Source organism: Galeopterus variegatus, unplaced genomic scaffold, assembly GCF_000696425.1.
Source record: "Galeopterus variegatus unplaced genomic scaffold, G_variegatus-3.0.2 Scaffold337, whole genome shotgun sequence".
Taxonomy (NCBI): Eukaryota; Metazoa; Chordata; class Mammalia; order Dermoptera; family Cynocephalidae; genus Galeopterus; species Galeopterus variegatus.
In genome coordinates, this window is record NW_007726448.1 from 696847 (window position 1) to 714251 (window position 17405).

Consider the following 17405-nt stretch of genomic DNA (forward strand, 5'->3'; position numbering starts at 1 on the left):
ATGTTATAAGGTCTGAAGACAGTATAGACATGGGAAAAAACCCTAACCTTTCACTGTAGAAGCTTAATATGGTCTGCTTTGAAATCATTCTGGGACAACAAACATCTGACCTCTTCTTGTTTTTTAAGTCCCTGTAAATTATTATTTATTCCTTTATTTAGTAAGTATTTTTGAGCACTTACCATGTCAGGTATTGTGATACATGAAGATAAAGAAAACAGACTTCCTACCTCTACAGAGTCCATAATCCTGTAGGTTCTGCAAGTAAACTGAAAAAAACATATTAACTCTATATCATCAGTGTAGCTTAATGAGGATCAGGAGAGAGACGAGTGTGCCACCCACCTTCACTTCCCACGCGCAAACTGCCAGAGAGGGACAGTGCCATCATTTTTAGAAAGATTCTGCCCCTCAGGGGAGATGGTTCTCTATGTCCATCAGTAACTGGGAACAGTAAGAAAACCACAAGCTCTTGATCATCTGCCTGTGGGTAATATCTGGTGATCTGACTGTGAACTGTTTTCTTTTTGGATTGGTACAAATTCATTGAACATGAATTGGATTTAAAAATGGAAAATTTCTCCCTACTTATTACATAGATCATTAGTGGTCTTTTTGTCATGTTTCATCATGTAGCTTATAACAATTCCTCAAAAATCTTTCACTTTTTTGAAAACAAAGATCTTAGGCATGTAATACAAGTCTTTGATATGTGAGACCCTGAGGCAAAGTGTTGTCAATTATTATTTATTAAAATCCCAAATCTTAGTACCTGCTACTATAGAAACAGTGTTTGTAACTTACCCTCATCCTCATTTCAATGTAATATTGTCCCCCTTTTTTAAAATTTCTGCATTTTTTCCTCTGATGATTTAGACTGAGGAAATTGGGATTGATGGTTTGACTTAAATTTCTGTATGTATGAGTATAATTCTTTTCTCTTTTCAGTCCTCACTATGTCAAGAGCCGAGCAAGGCAAGTGTACATTTTGTCAGCCCACACTGTGCTCTTCTCAATGCTGTGACTCCTCCGTGGGGAGCACCAGTGCTCAGCACCTCTCCTCAGAATGACAAATAGGGACCAGTTAAAAGAAACAACCAACCTACCTTCCTCAGGCTAGTTTCTGCCCAAAGATGTCAAGGGAGTGATTATAAAATTACAGCAGCTTCTAAATTGCTGGCCTTTATATCTCCTCCGTGAGTTCTTTTGGGATATTAGGAGGCTGATAAATAACATTCCTTTTTCTTACTGAGTCAGAAACAAATGATAACTGTAGGAGTCAGATAGGGATCACAATGTCACTTGCATAACTGAAAAAGCTGTTAGAAACCTTGGTTTTAGGTTGGTTAAGTAAGTTAGTTATGCAGACTCACCGAGAGGGATAGGTCACTGGCACTTCTGAGGAGCAACACATGAGCCTGGGGAAGCAGCAATACATGCCGTCTGCAAGCAGGCAGATCCCATCAGCACAGGAGCAGAAGGGGTGGGCCCCATATATCTCTCTGTCCTGCTGGAAAGTGAGTGAGGCAGCTGGAAAAAGGGGCAGGAGGACTGCTCTCCCAGCACTTCCGCTGTGTGGAGAGGACTGCTGGGAAATGCATGTGTCCCCAAAACGTCAGCAGAGTAGCTCATGGGGGTTGCTGGACCTTTAGGTTAGAGCAGTGGACAGCTAGCCCTGAGGAAGAGGCCAGCAGCCCTAAATGCATGGTGCCAAATAATGATGGTAAGCCTGGAAACAGTTACTCAGAGGCCAAGCTTTCTACGCAGTGGGGACCACAGTCACTACAGCGGGCTATACCAGAGCTGCTTATGACAAGGAAGGGAAAATAGATGGAGAACTAAACAGGAATCAGTTATCCTGTAAGCTTTTCCCACCTAGAAGAGTGTGAACAGTCAGTGCTTAAATTTACCTATATCCTCTTTTGTAAGCAAGAGGCCTCTTTGTCCCTATGTCTTTCATTTCGGAGTTGCTCCTTAATCTTGACCTTTGTGTGTGTGTTTGCTATTAAACAGGTCATCTCACCCCAGCACATCCCTGCTACGGTGGCACCTTCTCTGCTCATGTCCCCCAGGGCGTTCACACAATCCACCTCTGCTCCACCAAAGGAGAGGGAGAGTGGGCTCTTGCCCCTGGGAGGCCAGGAGCTACCTGTTGCCTCCACCAGCCTCCTCCTGCCCCTGCAGAGCCCAGAGCCCTCCTGGATCACCAGCAGCCCACTCACCAAGCTGCAACTTCAGGAAGCACTGCTATACCTCATCCAGGTAAGAGGGGCACATCATCTCTCCTTCCCTTACCAAACTTGCTGGCCTATTGCTTGGGACTATGAGATAAAGACTCAATAGCTGATGCCTGTCTTGTACTCCCAGGAATAAGAGGATGTGCAGCCACTCGCCCTGAACACCAGTGGCTTCTGTGCTCAGCTAGCTGGGTGGTGTTCAGAAAACAAACTATGGCTTTGGGAGTCTCAGCTCCTCAAGGGTTTTGTAGTTTGGAGAACTGATGGAGGCCCCCAAGCTGCCACCTGTCAGAAAAGAAGGAAGCCTGCAGTGAAGATTAAGTAATCATGGCAGGACTCTGGGTGCTGCAGGGTGCCCAGAGGATTCAGCACTGGGAGACAGAGGTAAGAGCAGTCTCAGGCAAGCGGCAGTCTGCGTAGGAGAGAGGCCCAGCAGACTGCTGGACAAGGAGGAGACAGAGAGGGAGCAAGTTATGGTTGTAACTGTTAAAGCCATATTCAGACGGGCCGGCCTGTGGCTCACTCGGTAGAGTGCGGTGCTGATAACACCAAGGCCACGGGTTCGGATCCTATATAGGGATGGCCGGTTTGCTCACTGGCTGAGCGTGGTGCTGACTGTTAAAGCCATATTTTACAGATAATTCTGACACCTGCTGATTAGGAGAGGATGGAATGAGGGGACTCAGTATCAACCACTTGTCTCTATGAAAGAATAATAACAATAATAATAGCTAGCACTTACATGGAGCTTTGTGCCAGGCACTGTTTTAAGTGCTTTACATATAGTAGCTCATTCAGTCATTACACAACAACCCCATTATTTTCCCTCAGTTTCCCTCAGACAAGGAAACTGAGGCTCAGCAACTGGCCCAGGTCACACAGCTGGTAAATAAGCAGAGCTGTGATTCCACCCCAGCCTGGCTGCAGTCTCCTGCCCACTGCACTGTGCTGTGATGGCATTAATAACAGGAATGTTACCATCTACCTGCCAGAGCACACCCAAAATACATGTTAGGCCTGGGCAGGTAGAGTGCTTTCAATCAGCCAGACTTCGGACCCTCAGTTAACATATTGTGGTATCTTTTCGCTAGGTAGTCTTTAAGGAGACTTTTGTGGTGCTCTGCTTCAGCGTCAGGTGACTTTAGGGAGCAGGCAGGCCCTTTTGCAGTCGTCTCATCCACTTAAAAAGGCAGTGGTCTCTGTGAGTGAAAACATTTCTTAAAGGGAACTTATTTTAGAGAAAATGAAAGGACTGGGACTAAATCAGCATCTGAGTGTGAAAGCACAGTAGTAATCTGATGTAAATAACATTGAAAACAAATGACTCAGCCTTCAATTCATAAATAAATATCAGGATAAAATATTTCTCACCTTTTAAAACTATTCATGATAAGTTCATGGGGTTTTAAACTGTGAACTTCTTTACTGTGAGCAATAAAGAAAAAAATAAACAAGTTTGAATTTAAAAGATCCCTATATTTTTCTGGCTCATTCCATTCAGATCTCATTGTTCCAAGACTCTGGAAGTCTACATAGTCCCTATACATTGCTAGTTAGAAATTACTTTCCTTTTCCCTCCACTCTGCATACATTTTACTTCTTCCCATGGTCTAGACATCATCTGCCTGATGCACTGCTAGAAGTCACTCCAGCAGTCTGTTTTAGTCTCTGCCCCTTGTATAGGGACTTAATAGGTACTTCATAGGAAAAACAGGAATAACAACATTGTCTTCGTTGCATGAGAATAATGCTAATTCTGTGTGTGGGGTGTCAAGAAGGAATGAAGGGAGATGTGAAATGTAAGTGAATTGCTAAAACTTTAAAGGATTTGGGTAGGAGGGAAAAGTCTCTATAATTACAAATCAAGAAAACTGATTAGACCTGTGATTTTCTCATCCCTTAGCTAGACAAAAGAGCCCAGAAACTACCAGTCTAACTCCTGCTCATGTGCCAAGGCCAGGAAGTTTCCATAACTCATGGGAAGAATTAACTGGCTTTGGTGAGATATCAGTGAAACATATTGCAAACAGAATCCTAATTAATGCCAAAAACAAAGCATGCACATTGTGGGCAACTTGGAAGACCTTTAAGAACCATCAGCAATCTCTTAACCAAACCTTGAGAACCACTGACCTAGATCGTTTCTTCCCATCCCTATCTGTTGGGGACCTATGTCTTTTCATACAACAGACCCAGGCTCTTCCTGAGCCCTGTTCCATCCTGCCATGTGGCTGGCTTGCCATCTGTGCTGTTTGTAATGAGCACTCACCACTTCACATACTCACCATCGAAAACTAGCAGCTCTGTCTGGCCTTGCCTTCAACCCCACTGCACAGTCACACATCCAATGAAAAATCTACCAGCTGCCAGAGCAAACAAGTAGAGACGAGCATCTTGGTATCAAAACGCTGTTCAGCTTCATGGCAAAGGAGGACTTTGGTTTCTGCCAACCAAATCACAGTCCTTTGGGCCTTTTGGTTTTGTTTTCCAGAACGACGACACCTTCTTAAATGTAATCTATGAAGCCTATCTCTTCAGCATGACACAAGCAGCCATGAAAAAGACTGTGTGAAAGCAAATCCATTTAAAACTGGATTCCAAGTCCTTCTAGAACTCCAGCACAAGGTTCTTTCACGTTAAGTGGTGTTACCTTAAATGTTTCTGCCTTTTTAAAAAACTATGTGTAATGTGAAGTAAAATGTTTTAAACTTTTTTTTAGTATAGTCAAGTGTTTTTTTATTTTTTAAAATCACATACTTCCGTATACCTAAGAATTGAGTGGGTAGAAAAACTCCTTTGCTCAGATCACACAGTAAATGCTAAACTTAAACTATTTTTTTCCTTACATGTATTGGTCCATTTCTAGAAGAATCAGCCTCTCCGTAGGAAGAGCTGTTCTCAGAGCTTGGTTTTTATTTATTAATAGCTCTGATTATTCTTTGAACACAGAGGGGTGTGTAATTTCCCTGTTGCTGAGCTCCATGTGCCATGGAGCATGCCGACCACCAGGGGGCAGTGTCATCCCACAAGTTAACCTACGAAGACTTTAATGAGCCCTTGGAGGTAATGATGGTTTTCTTTTACCAAAGTAAACCTTTCATTTGTAAAAATCCAGTTGGCATGTTTTACCCAGGCCTTTGAAGGGGAATTATTTCTAAAAATATTTATAGCTAGTTTCTAGAGTATGGTTGTTCTAGGAGTTGACAAATAGCCCAGATTTCCAGCAACACTTCATTTATCCTAACTCATGTTATTTCTTTTGGACTTAAGCAGCAGGATATGCTTGCCTATGCTTCCAAATGAACACTCTATCATTTTTAGCAAAACGTGCTGAGGGGGAGGTCACAGAAGATTGTAACATCTTTTCTTAGTCTCTAAGAACAGGTGGCGGATGTTCAGGGGCATAATGATAAGGATTCTTCAAGCTATGTAGCAGATTGATTTTGATGTTCACAGAAATGAGGAGCTTAATCTTGGAGTCAGGAGAGCCCTTGCCAAGTTGTTAAGGCCCAAAAGGGTGTGCATGGAAATTCCCTGCTGAGTGTTAGTAATAAATAAAGCTACGCATTTCTACAGCCCTTTTTACTCTTGGGTCATAAAAAGATCTTTAGGTTACTGCACAGCAGACAGGTTTTATTCTCATTTTATAGGTCATAAAATGGAGGATGGGAAGAAAATAGGTTTCCTTGCAGTTTCTGCTGCCTAGACTTGGACTTTCAGCTCCAGACCTTTGTTCAGCCACACCATCGAGCAAAAGGTCTATCAGAACACCTCCCCCACTCTCCCGCAGGAGGGTACTTTTTCTTCTAAGGAGAAAAGGTGGGTGGAAGAGGAGGTGACTGTTACTGAACCCTTGTTACGTGCCTGTACTTTGAGTGAGGAGTCTACTGTGTTATCTGCTAATGTTTTGTTTCTTTGCTATCTCCTACAGCATCTAACATAGTGATAAAACCTGTGTGAAACTCTCACAAAATACTTGAAATTAATAAGTGCATATATAATATCTCAATGTTCTTATAAGGAGAACAGGGCAAGGAGAGAGACACACATGACTCTATTATCCCTAAATCAATGATGATAGTGCTCACTTTGGCAACATTGTGAACAAAATCAATCATAACTGCTGGCCAACCTTTAAAAACAGCTCTTTGATCTTAATTACATGTTTAAAGTTGCTTCTCTAGCTAAGGAGAGATGAATTCCATTTTTAATGTTTCTAATATATTCGCAGTAGTAAATGGCTAATTTCACGAAATATTTCTTCTTTTGCTTCAGCATCAAATAAGTAAAACAAATATCAGTTGCAGCACCTAATTGGAAAAGATGGCCGTGTGCTGATGTGATAGAGGAATGAATACGATCCCAGCATGGTCAGACCTACACAGCAAGCTTCACTCGGATCTTTTTAGGTCAACGCCACAGTGATCTATTTTGAAAAATAATAAATTCTCCATTCTTTACTAGAATAAATCACTTTGAAAGTGACTGGCCCAATTCATTTAGACCAAAGACTAAGTCTCTCTTGTAAAAGGCAATTGGTGATAGAGCGCTTATTTCTTCTAAATAGCAGAGCAGATGAGAGCTGCTTTGTACAAAGAGCTTTCCGTAGAGAGTCCGAGAAATAGATCAAAAGGGTTATCTAAGGCACACAAAGTTAGACTTCATATATAAATTAACTTTTCTTCTTCCTGCTCTCACCCTGAATTCTGAGGCCATCATGGATACCACCCGCAGCAGTTTTAACCTAATTGAATTTCAGGTGGAACCCTGAGGTATTTATTCATAAAAGCAGCATTATCCAGCGCGGTGGATTTCAACCTTGTAGAAGTCATAGAAGTCACAGCTGCCTGGTGAAGAGGACAAAGCATGCAGCCTTTGGTGTCAGACAGACCTGCCTTCAGTTCCTGGATAAGTCAACCTCTCTGAGACACTATTTTCTCATTTATGAGATGAAAGATCGTCACAGAGTTCTTATGAGGATTAAGTAGGAGTGACATATGACAAACAGCTCTGTCCCATGTACCCTAAACCTGGGAGACCCTTCCCACCCACTCTCCGTTACTCTGGCTGGCCACTGCTGCAGTGGGTGTCTTGTGCCAGCCACCGTGACCCGAGTGTGCACTCTGATGCTTATGTGTCTGCGGCTGCTTTGCTGTACCCTCTGCTCCCCTTCACTTCCTTATCAATAAAATGGAAACAGTAACACCCTTCTTACCAAGGAAGTGCTGCCAGCTTAAGACAAAGGTGTCAGCATAACCCGAGACAGTGTTGTTATTGTTGCCTCTGCATTTATGGGCCAGGCGCCATTATGATTGCAAAGCCAGAGAAGGCACTGCTGTTCAGTGGGACTTATGGTTTCTGAACATTCTTCTGCTCAGTCTCCCCATTTAGAAAGCCAGGCATGGCGATAATTGCAGAGCAAGAGAATCCTTTGTTAGCATTTCAAGAACCACCTGGTATGTGAACCCGGCCCTACTGATACTTAACCACCCACAGCTGGCTTCTTCCAGCGCCTTCAAAGGGTAGGCGCAGAACAAAACTAATTCTCATGCTGAGGGAGCTCCTGTGAAGGCACAGGGTGTTTACATCTGGTAGGTTCATTCTTCCTCAAACACCATCAGCTGCCCACTCTTTTCATATCCCACGATGGACAGGACTCTGCTTTCTTCCCCTTCGGTCAGAAGGGTGAAAATCAGAGAAGAAAGTGCCTTTTCTCCTAAGGAAATCCCAACTACTAAGTAACATTAGCCCTCTTCAGTTCCCTTGAGTATTAAAGAGAAAACCAACAGTTCAAACATGGTAAGGCCTGTTTCCCTGGGGTGTGTGATACTAGGGATAGGAGGTAACACATCAGAAACAAGCACTCTGAACGCCAGGCTTCACTTGGGCTGAGCCACATGTCAGTGGAGATGTGGGAGGGCCAGGAGCTCAGAGTTGAACGGTACTGAAGTTCTTTATTTGTCGGGGTGGACTAGGGAGGGGTAGAGGTGTAGGGTGCAGTTTTAGGAGTGATGTGTCCAGACTATATGGACAAACTGGCTGCTCACTCCTACTAGCAATAAAGAAGCCTTGTTTTTTTCTACCAGTGCCTGCTCTGCTCAGACATGTGCCTCCTTCTCTCTCTGCAAAATCAGCTTGCTTCCCAGGCTTTGGTACATCGAGTCATCTTTAAGGTTAAATTTGTCATTTGCAGCCAGCAGGTTGTAGCAACATGTCATCATGTGAAGTTGCCTGGCTGCACATAGCACTGAGTCTCCCCAACATTCTACTGATTACTTGATTTTCAGATTTCAAATATCCTGCACCCCAACTCCCTCTTAGAATTAGGGGAGTGGGAGGGACAGTTACAAATACTTGGCATATTTAACTCAACCTTGTGTATCTAGATAGATTTTCACCAAATTGAGTTATGAGTAATGCCTTCCAATAGCTTAGAACCTTGAGAAAAGTACACAAATAAAGTCTGTGTGTGCAGACTGTGTTCTTGAAACATCCGTGGGGAGGTTGAGAGCAGAGCACTGTCGGCAATGAGTGCACTCGGGCCGGGCAGTGCAGACAGGCACTGGGCTCCCAGCCAGCTGGCACCACCCGAACTGTGCAGCCAACTTTCTGAAGGAGGGAAGCAAGAAATCCAAGCCTTGGACAAGTTTACTAAGGCACAGTAGGAAGGAAGTAAAAAATATTCTATTTAGGCAAGAAAAAGGGTGGGAGACCCTACAGCTGTGAGCCAGTCTAAGAATTTCCCTTAAAGTCTGAGGACCAAGACAGAGGCATTAAATATCTGCAGAAGAGTCATGGTAGAACCTCCTGCTGAGGTTGACAAACACTGAAACAGACACTCAAGGGAGGGCCGAGAGTTGCTAGCCTTAGAGAGGCTGAGCAGCAGGTAAGCCCACCTGCCTAGAAGGCTGGACGTTTCAGTGTCCCCTGTGGAAGCTGCGAGTCCCATCCAGGTGTACATGGGCAGCTCTGGAAGCTCTGCTCCTTCCAGACCCGTCTGGTAGGCAGTGCTGGGCTTGTCTTTCTCAGCTCATCTGGCACCTGCACAGTCCAAGGGCTCAGAGACCACGATGGCAGTCCCAAGATTGTAGGCTGCTGTGAGCTCCTTGTCCCAGGTGGTACAGCGCACAGCACACTGTGCTTAGAGGAAAGAAACTCCAGATTCTAATCCCACCACCTCCTGTCTCTTTCTCCAACCAGGCGGGCATGAGCAGAAGAATTCTCTCCTGTCGTGTTCATTGTCACTGTAAGTCAGAGTCTCCAGGCTCCTCAGTGGCGTTTTCTGCTGGACAGCAGCGTTCATGTGGACTGTGCCGTGGGAGAGCTTGCTCACAGGCAGGTGCAGCCCAGCTTTTCTTTATTGCCATTTATGGCTCTGTCGTAAGTCTTTCCGGAATCACTTTTTTTTTTGTCTTTTTCCGTGTCCGGCAACGGATCGCAACCCTCAGTGTCGCCCCCGTACCGGATCGGGGACCGGCAACGGGACCGCAACCCTCGGTGTTGCTCCCGCACCTCGCTCAGCCAGTGAGCGGGAACCGGTCTGTATGTGGGATCCGAACCCTCGGGCGGAAGCGCCGCCGCGCTCCCAAGCGGCGCACTACAGCAGTGCGCCACCGGGCCGGCCCCCGGGATCACTTTTGATGCTTTTATATTTTCTGATCGTAGCACTTCTCCAGTGTCATGAGTTTAAGTTTTATTCTCTACTGTGTAAATAACAGTTCCCCCAGTGTGCACAGAGGCTGAGAAATGGCGTGACAGTCCATGAATAACAGGCCTGGCAGGCTGAGGGGCTCTGATCTGCAGGGAAATGCCCAGCCCCCATGAGAATGGCCACGACCTGCCCGGTGCTGCTGTCTGTCTTAGGGCAGACTCAGTAATGCCAGCCACCAGGCAGCTACTCCTAGCCTTGCGTTCCTGAAGACTTTCACCTTCCTCAGTGCTTTTTCTAACCCTCTCAGTCTTCCTTCACTAAGAAGATGTTGGAGTGCTTGTTCAGCTTCATACATCCAGAGCAGGTCTGTCTTTCCCATCCATTGGAAATGAGGGGCTTTCCACCAAACTCTCCACCACGTGCCATGTTTGGGTCCACTTCATTCATTTATTGAGTACACATGTACGGAGCCTCCTGCACGTGGGCATGGATGGCCCTAGAGTCACAAAGATGAGTAAGACCAAGGATCTTATAGTACAGGTTGGAGGGAGACTAATTAATTACAAAATGCCATCATAAGGGCAAGCATTGATATACATAGGGCATTATGGAGCACATGAAGCAAACAGGAGGCCTAGAGAAGACTTCCCGGAAGAGGCGATGCCTAAGCTGGTTTGAAAGGACAGGTAAGGGTTGACGAAATGGGGGGAAGCAGGGGCTCAAGGCAAAAAAAAAAAGAGCATAAGCCACGAGAGGAAGGCCGCGCTGGTGCGTGTGTATGACTGGGTGAGAAGGGGCAGGATACAAGCCATCGGTGTGCTGGAGCATAGAAGACAGACAGCAGGAGCTGTTGCTGGAAAAGTCGCAGCAGGGGACACGTTCAGGTCTTCACTTTTCCACGTGTCTGGCAGTCAAGTAGAGGAGGGAATACAAGAGAGGAGATGGCAGTGGACACTGGGGAGGCTGTGCCATGGTCCAGGGAGGGGAGGATGGCGGCCTGATCCAAGGCAATGGTAGCTGAGATTCTTAAAAAAGAAGGGACAAATTTAAGCAAAACGATAAGGTTTAGTTATTATTATTTTTTATTTATTTATTTTTTTTCGTGTCCGGCAACAGATCGCAACCCTCAGTGTCGTGCCCGTACCGGACCGGGACCGGCAACGGGATCGCAACCCTCGGTGCTGCGCCCACTCCTCGCTCAGCCAGTGAGCGGGAACCGGTCTGTATGTGGGATCCGAACCCTCGGCGGGAGCGCCACCGCACTCCCAAGCGGCGCACTGTAGCAGTGCACCACCGGGCCGGCCCTAAGGTTTAGTTATTGATCATCTGTAGATATTAAAGGAGAGGAGATGACCCCCAGGTTTCTTGTGTGGTTGACTAGGTTGATAATGAGATAAATGAGGAGATGCTGGCTAGAGTTAATAGTAATAATGACAGGTACCACCTACCGAGCTCTTCACATGGACAGGCACTGTTCTCAGCCCCTAGTATGTCGTTTCATTTGTCCCTCACTGAAACCCTGCAAGGTGTACTATTTCCCTCATCTTATACTGAGGAAGCTGAACTTGAAGGAGGTGTGTTTCTTCTTCACTGCACCTCTTCACTCAGTCCACTCAGAGGCAGAACTGGTCTTTTCCACCAGCCTGAGCTGAATGCTGGGAGAGGAAGCAGGCAGCAGAATGGCCGTGTTGGCAGGCTAGCCTAAGCTTGGGGAAGGAGAGCTGCAGCCCGTACCTCCCCAAATCCAGGAGTGAGGGAGTCTGGTTCCCACGGGCCCAGACAGTCAACCTTCCAGGGTCTGATCCCGACATTCTGAGAGCATGTGGCCCTGATGTGTCCTGGGTGTTGGCAAAGAGCCCCATAGCCCCTTCATAGTCTGTGGCTCTAAGCAAAGCCTCTCCTGGAAGCTTCCCTGCCTCCTTGGGCAGATGTGGACTGTGTCTCTGCCAGAGTTTCCCGGGCAGGCATGCACTCCAGCTGTGGCTCCCTGGGCAGTAGCCAGTTTGCCTTGGGGCCTGCAGATCTTCCCTTGGCTTAATGGGTTGAAACAGTGTGGGGCTAGGAGCAGGGACTGCTCCCCTCTCCTCCCTACTACCCAGGCCTGGCTGCCAATGGGTTGCTCTGCCCTGTCTGAATATGAACAGCCAGGCACATAGAGGCAGCCTCCTGTGTGGGAGACCTGGGGCTTGTCTGTGCTCTGCTATTAACCTGTTACATGGTCCTTTTCCCCCTCTCCGGATGTCACTTTCACTATTTATAAAATAAGGTAATTGGACTTGATAAAAAAAAAAAAAGCCAAAGCCCACATTTGAAAAGCTCTGCAGTTTCAGACTGAGCAATGCTATGAATCCAGTAGTAATGTGGACATTTTATGGCTGAGGACCTTAGATGACTATTAGTCCAGTGGGACTGCCCCTGATTTGGAGACCTCAGGGAACCTTCTCTAACTCAGATGCTGGGGTCCCTTTCTTCCATCCATCACAGTCTGCTCTAATGGAAGAATAAAGAATAGTTTCTCCATAGCACGACTTTAGCTTAAGGCTGCAGAACTTTTTGAAGAGATTTTGCAGTGAGCAGAGGTCCTTTCAGTTCTAAAAGTCACAGATTCTGGAGATTCAAGTCCTCCTTCTTTAGTGCCACCTGCTTGTTTCATCATCCAAACTAGGGTACTTCTGAGTGTGAACTATTAACAGTTACACCAGATAGCAGGCATAAGCTTGGACTGTCCTGGATAAACAGAGACAAGTGGTCACTGTACATATCACTGGACCCTGCCAAACAGCCAGCCCCAGGGAGAGCCTTGTTCAGCCATGTGGTTAGCCTTAGACTCAGCCTAGAAGAGATCAGACTGCAGACAGGTGGCTACCCTAAAGTCAGGAGACCGAGTTCTGAGCTGGGTTTGTCATTACTTTGCTGTGTGTGACTAAAGCCAGGCCATGTCAACACCGAGCCACGGTGTCCTCTGTCAAAAGAAGGCTTTGAGCCACATGTGGTTTCTTCCAGTCTCACGTCCAGCCCCCTTTCTCTTTTGGGGTCCTTCCTTTTTGGTTGAGATGTAAGTTCAGGGGAGGATCCCGAGTGTGGAATGGCCACCTCTTTCTCTGCCTCCACCGTCACCTAGAGAGAGGTACCCCACCCCAGGAAAGGATGCTTTGAAGCATGCAGGAGGCTCTGCAGTCCCGTTTGGCTCTGCAATTGACTAGATCTGAGTTAGTCGCCTTTTCTAAGCATCCCAGGGAGAGCCCAGTACTGGTCCTCCATCAACAGGTCACCCTGGGGTGGTTCTAGGCCAGCAGAGGTTGTCTCCATGTGAAGAGCAGCCACGTTCCCCTGCCTGCTTCTCTCAAACTCTCTTGTGCACAGTTGCGACAACTCTGTGACCTTGGCCAAAGGCACTTTATAAAACGTAAGCATGACCAAGGAGCTTGTGAGATCCTACACCAACCCTTTCATTTAACTGATGAAGACACAGGCCCAGAGAGGAGCTGTGACCTGCTCTGGATAAGCAACTGGTTAGTGGCAGAACCAGGACCCAAGCCTTGGTTTTTCTGTGGAGCTGGCTCTCCTGGCTCAAGTTGCCCCTTCCTCCAACACAGCACAGCTCTCCCCTCCCCCTAATGACTCCAGGATTAGTCAACCTTAGGAGGCTGTGTTTATTTATAAAGCTGCTGTTTCCCTTCCAGAGTCTGAAAGCATTCTGCAGGCACTAATTAAGGGAGTTTGTAGCAAGCCCAGGAGGGAAGGAAGGAAGGGTTTGGGGGATTCATTAAAGGACCAGTTACCCCTGCTAGTGCCTCCCCTGTTTTTTCTTTAGCTTCTCAGTCTCTTCAGGACACAAGTTCACATACATACACGTGCACACACGCATGCAGATAAACACACACCCGCACATACATGCACGTGCACACGCACATTGACAAACGCATTCACATATGCACATACACACACGTACACACACACACACAGTCCATTTCCATCAGTCTCCTGGCATCCTTCACAACAAACTTCTGCCAACTCCATCCCAAACACCTCTGAGCCTGGTCCTCTGTGGTTTGGGCCCCCACAGTGGTGCCCAGTGGACACTCTGCAGCCAGAAAGAGGCGAGCAGGACCTCTTCATCTCACCTCACATGACCCTCACCCCACACCCTCCTATTCACTCACCCCACACTTCTATTCACTCAAAAATTCACTCCTCAATGTTCTGCACACTTCAGCACAAGTCGTCTCCCATGCGGTGGAGAAATAACCCTTCATTTTTTGCCTGTTAGGGTGGGGAGGAGTTAGCAGGGAAGGTCCTTCAGTGTCTGTTCTAGACTGCTGTACCACTCTCCTGGGCTGCCCAACAAAGTGCCACAGGCTGGGGGCTGAAACGGCAGACGGGTCTTGTCTTACAGCCCCAGAGGTCGGAAGTCTGAGATGAAGGTGTTGGCAGGGTTGGTTCCTTCTGTCGGTCCCAGGCCTCTCCCCTGGCTTCTGGTGGTGTGCTGGCAATCTTTGGTGTCCCGTGGCTTGTCGAAGCATCACCCCACCTCTGCCTCCATCTTCATGTGATGCTCTCCCTATCACACATTTGTGTCTAAATTTCCCCTTTTTACAGGGACACCAGTCATACTGAATTAGGGGCTCACCCTATTCCAGTCTGACCTCACCTTAACTAATTACATCCGCAATGACCCTATTTTCAGGTTTTTTTTTTTTTTGCCTTTTTTTGTGACTGGCCGCACCGCGCTCAGCCAGTGAGTGCACCGGTCATCCCTATATAGGATCCGAACCCGCGGCGGGAGCGCTGCTGGGCTCCCAGCGCCGCACTCTCCCGAGTGCGCCACGGGGTCAGCCCTAATGACCCTATTTTCAAATAAGGTCACATTCTGTGGTACTGGGGGTTAGGACTTCCACATACAAATTGTGGTGGTGACACAACTGAACTCAAAACAACTGTGTTACTTAAATTCCACAAATCAGGGGTTCTTCCTGAACTACCAGTTGTCCCACCAGGCTTGAGAGACTCACATAAAACGTGTTTCTGTTCAGACACCAGGATTATGGCTAGTGGCAGGGCTTTCTTAGCTGGAGACCCCAAACAATACGTTTCTTCAACACGGGACTTGGGTGTGTGCACAGCAGTGGATCAGTGCGTGACAGGTTTAGTCTGGTTTAACTGCTGCTCCTCACCAGGGATAGGAAGCCTTAGCCGTGAGTGACCGGAGTCAGCAACTCTGTGTTGCTCTCCTTTGTCACTGTCTTGGGTTCCGTTCCTGACACTGAGCAGACCAGGGTGGGCTGCTCTAGGAAGGGGGTTTAGGAAGAGCCAGTGCTGTGCTGACCGCAGACGTCCCAAAACTCTGTGTTCATTTAGTTCACGTTTCTGAAGCCCTGTGCTCTGACTGACTGCCACCTCCACCCTCCGCTGCTCCCACCCCCGTCACACACACAGAAATGGAGTTAATCACACTCCTCAGTTTACACAAGCCTTCATCACTGGCTTGGACAAGGACCTATTTTAGTTCTGTTCGCTCCCTCCCATTTACGTCTGTGCCCCCCTCCCATTTCCCAGCAGCCCCAAGCCACTGCATTCTGTTCAGTGTGCTCCTTCCTTGTGTTCTTACAAACGTGTATTGTTTTATGTGCATGGACTTATTTTTTATTGAGGTATAACATACATACAGTTGAGTATATGGAATCCTAAGTATATAACTCAAAGCTGTATGTGTGTTTCTGGGTATGTGTGTTAACCCGCCACCCAGATGAAGACACAGAACATTTCCAACACTCCAGATGGTGTTTCATGCCCCTTCTTAGTCAAAACTAACCCCCAGATACCACTATTCTAATTCCTATCATCATAGGCTCCTTTCTTGAATTTTACATAATTGGAATTATATACTATACAGTCTTTTTTTTATCTGGCTTCTTTCTCATTATTGTGCTCATTTTTTAATTGCTGTGCAGTATTCAGTTGTATGAACCTTCGAATTGTCGGACCTGTTGATAGGCCTTGGGTTGTTTCCAAGCTTTTGACTCTTACAAATAAAACTACTATGAACATCTTTTTGTGCATGCCTTTTGGTGGCCATCTGGTTGGCCTCTTGCAGGTGTGTACCCAAGGGTAGAACTGTGGGTCATAGGGTCACCAGCACCCCTCTCCAGCATGCTGCATGCTGTGCCACTTGACACTTCCTTCAGCAACACATGCGAGCACCCATGGATCTGCATCCTTGCCAACTCAAGATACTGTCAGTCTTTTATTTTTAGCCATTTTGGTGGGGGGGGTGTGGTATCTCATTATGATTTTAGTCTGTTTCCCTGATAACTAAGGGTGTTGAGTACATGCTGTGTCTATGTGTATATTGGCTATTTGTACGTGGTCTTCTGTGAAATGCTTGATCAAGTTTGTTTGCATATTTTTTAATTGGGCTATTTGTTCTTCCATGTTGATATGTTTTAGTTCTTTACACATTCTCATATGAGTGATTTATTGACTATAGAGAGAAATACCTTCTTTCAGTCTGTTGGTCTTTTCACTGACACCAACACAAATGTTCTTAGTGAAGTTTTAGTTATTGGTTTTTCTCTTATGATTAGTGATTTTTGTGTTTAAAAAATCATTGATGCCTAGACATACATTTTAATGATCTCAAAGGCACTGTGTTGGGAACCTCATTCTGTCCCCACCAGGTGCTACCTTTTTACTCACCCTCGTCGCCCCATGCACATCTGTTTTGGCATTTCCAGTCCCTGTGTAATATTCCACGGTGTGCATCCACCACTCTGCCCCTGCTCCTGTGATGGACACACAGGTCCCACTCATGGCCCTGCCCCCACGAGTGACTATCCTTTCACTGCCCTTCGCTCACGTATCAAATCGTATTGTACTGCAGGGTCGGGTAGGATGCTCAATCTAGGAAACACATGACTGTTTTAAAACCTTTGTCCTAGGGCCGGCCCGGTGGCGCACTCGGTAGAGTGTGGCGCTTGGGAGTGCGGCGGCGCTCCCGCCAAGGGTTCAGATCCCATATAGAGACCGGTCCGCTCACTGGTTGAGCGCAGTGCGGGCGCGACACTGAGGGTTGCGATCCCGTTGCCGGTCACGAAAAAAGACAAAAAGGAAAAAAAAAAAAAAAAAACTTTGTCCTTAAATTTGATCACATGCCCACGGTTTGCACGGGAGCCCAGTGTCCCACACGTTGATAATTCCAGGATGTGTCAGCCTCACTCCTTCTCTGTGCTTCTCTGCGCTTCTCTGCAGCAGTTCTGACTCAGGCTGAGCATTCTTGCACAGGTGCAGGGAAGGCTCGAAAAATGGCTCCTAGGCACTGGCCAGGGCTCTGGGATCACCTGAGGACACTTGGGGTCCCACACCTCAGGGATTTAGATTCAGTAGTTCTGGGGCACGGCCTAGGAATCTGTGTTTCCCACAAACTCCCCAGGTGATTGTGTAGGAAAAACAACTGTTTTCTCTTTTGTGTTCTCACACTACTTGTCATACTTCCAGACTCCTGACTTCTGACACCAGAT

The 17405-nt window shown here is 46.7% G+C and overlaps 1 protein-coding gene across 7 annotated transcripts in view; it reads left to right on the forward strand.

Moving 5' to 3' along the window:
* Positions 1–6722, forward strand: part of DCP1B (decapping mRNA 1B) — a 54912-nt gene extending 48190 nt beyond the window's left edge. For 4 of the 7 annotated variants that reach the window (XM_008567714.1, XM_008567715.1, XM_008567717.1 and 1 more), the window contains 2 exons: positions 2014–2262; positions 4729–4960. In XM_008567714.1, the coding sequence (XP_008565936.1) occupies positions 2014–2262; positions 4729–4809 (330 nt within the window). In that variant the 3' untranslated portion in view covers positions 4810–4960. Of the gene's footprint in view, positions 1–2013; positions 2263–4728; positions 4961–5887; positions 6057–6512 lie in introns of those variants that run through there. The other 3 variants (XR_550145.1, XR_550146.1, XM_008567713.1) reach the window with 3 other exon arrangements.
* The last annotated feature ends 10683 nt before the right edge of the window (positions 6723–17405 follow it).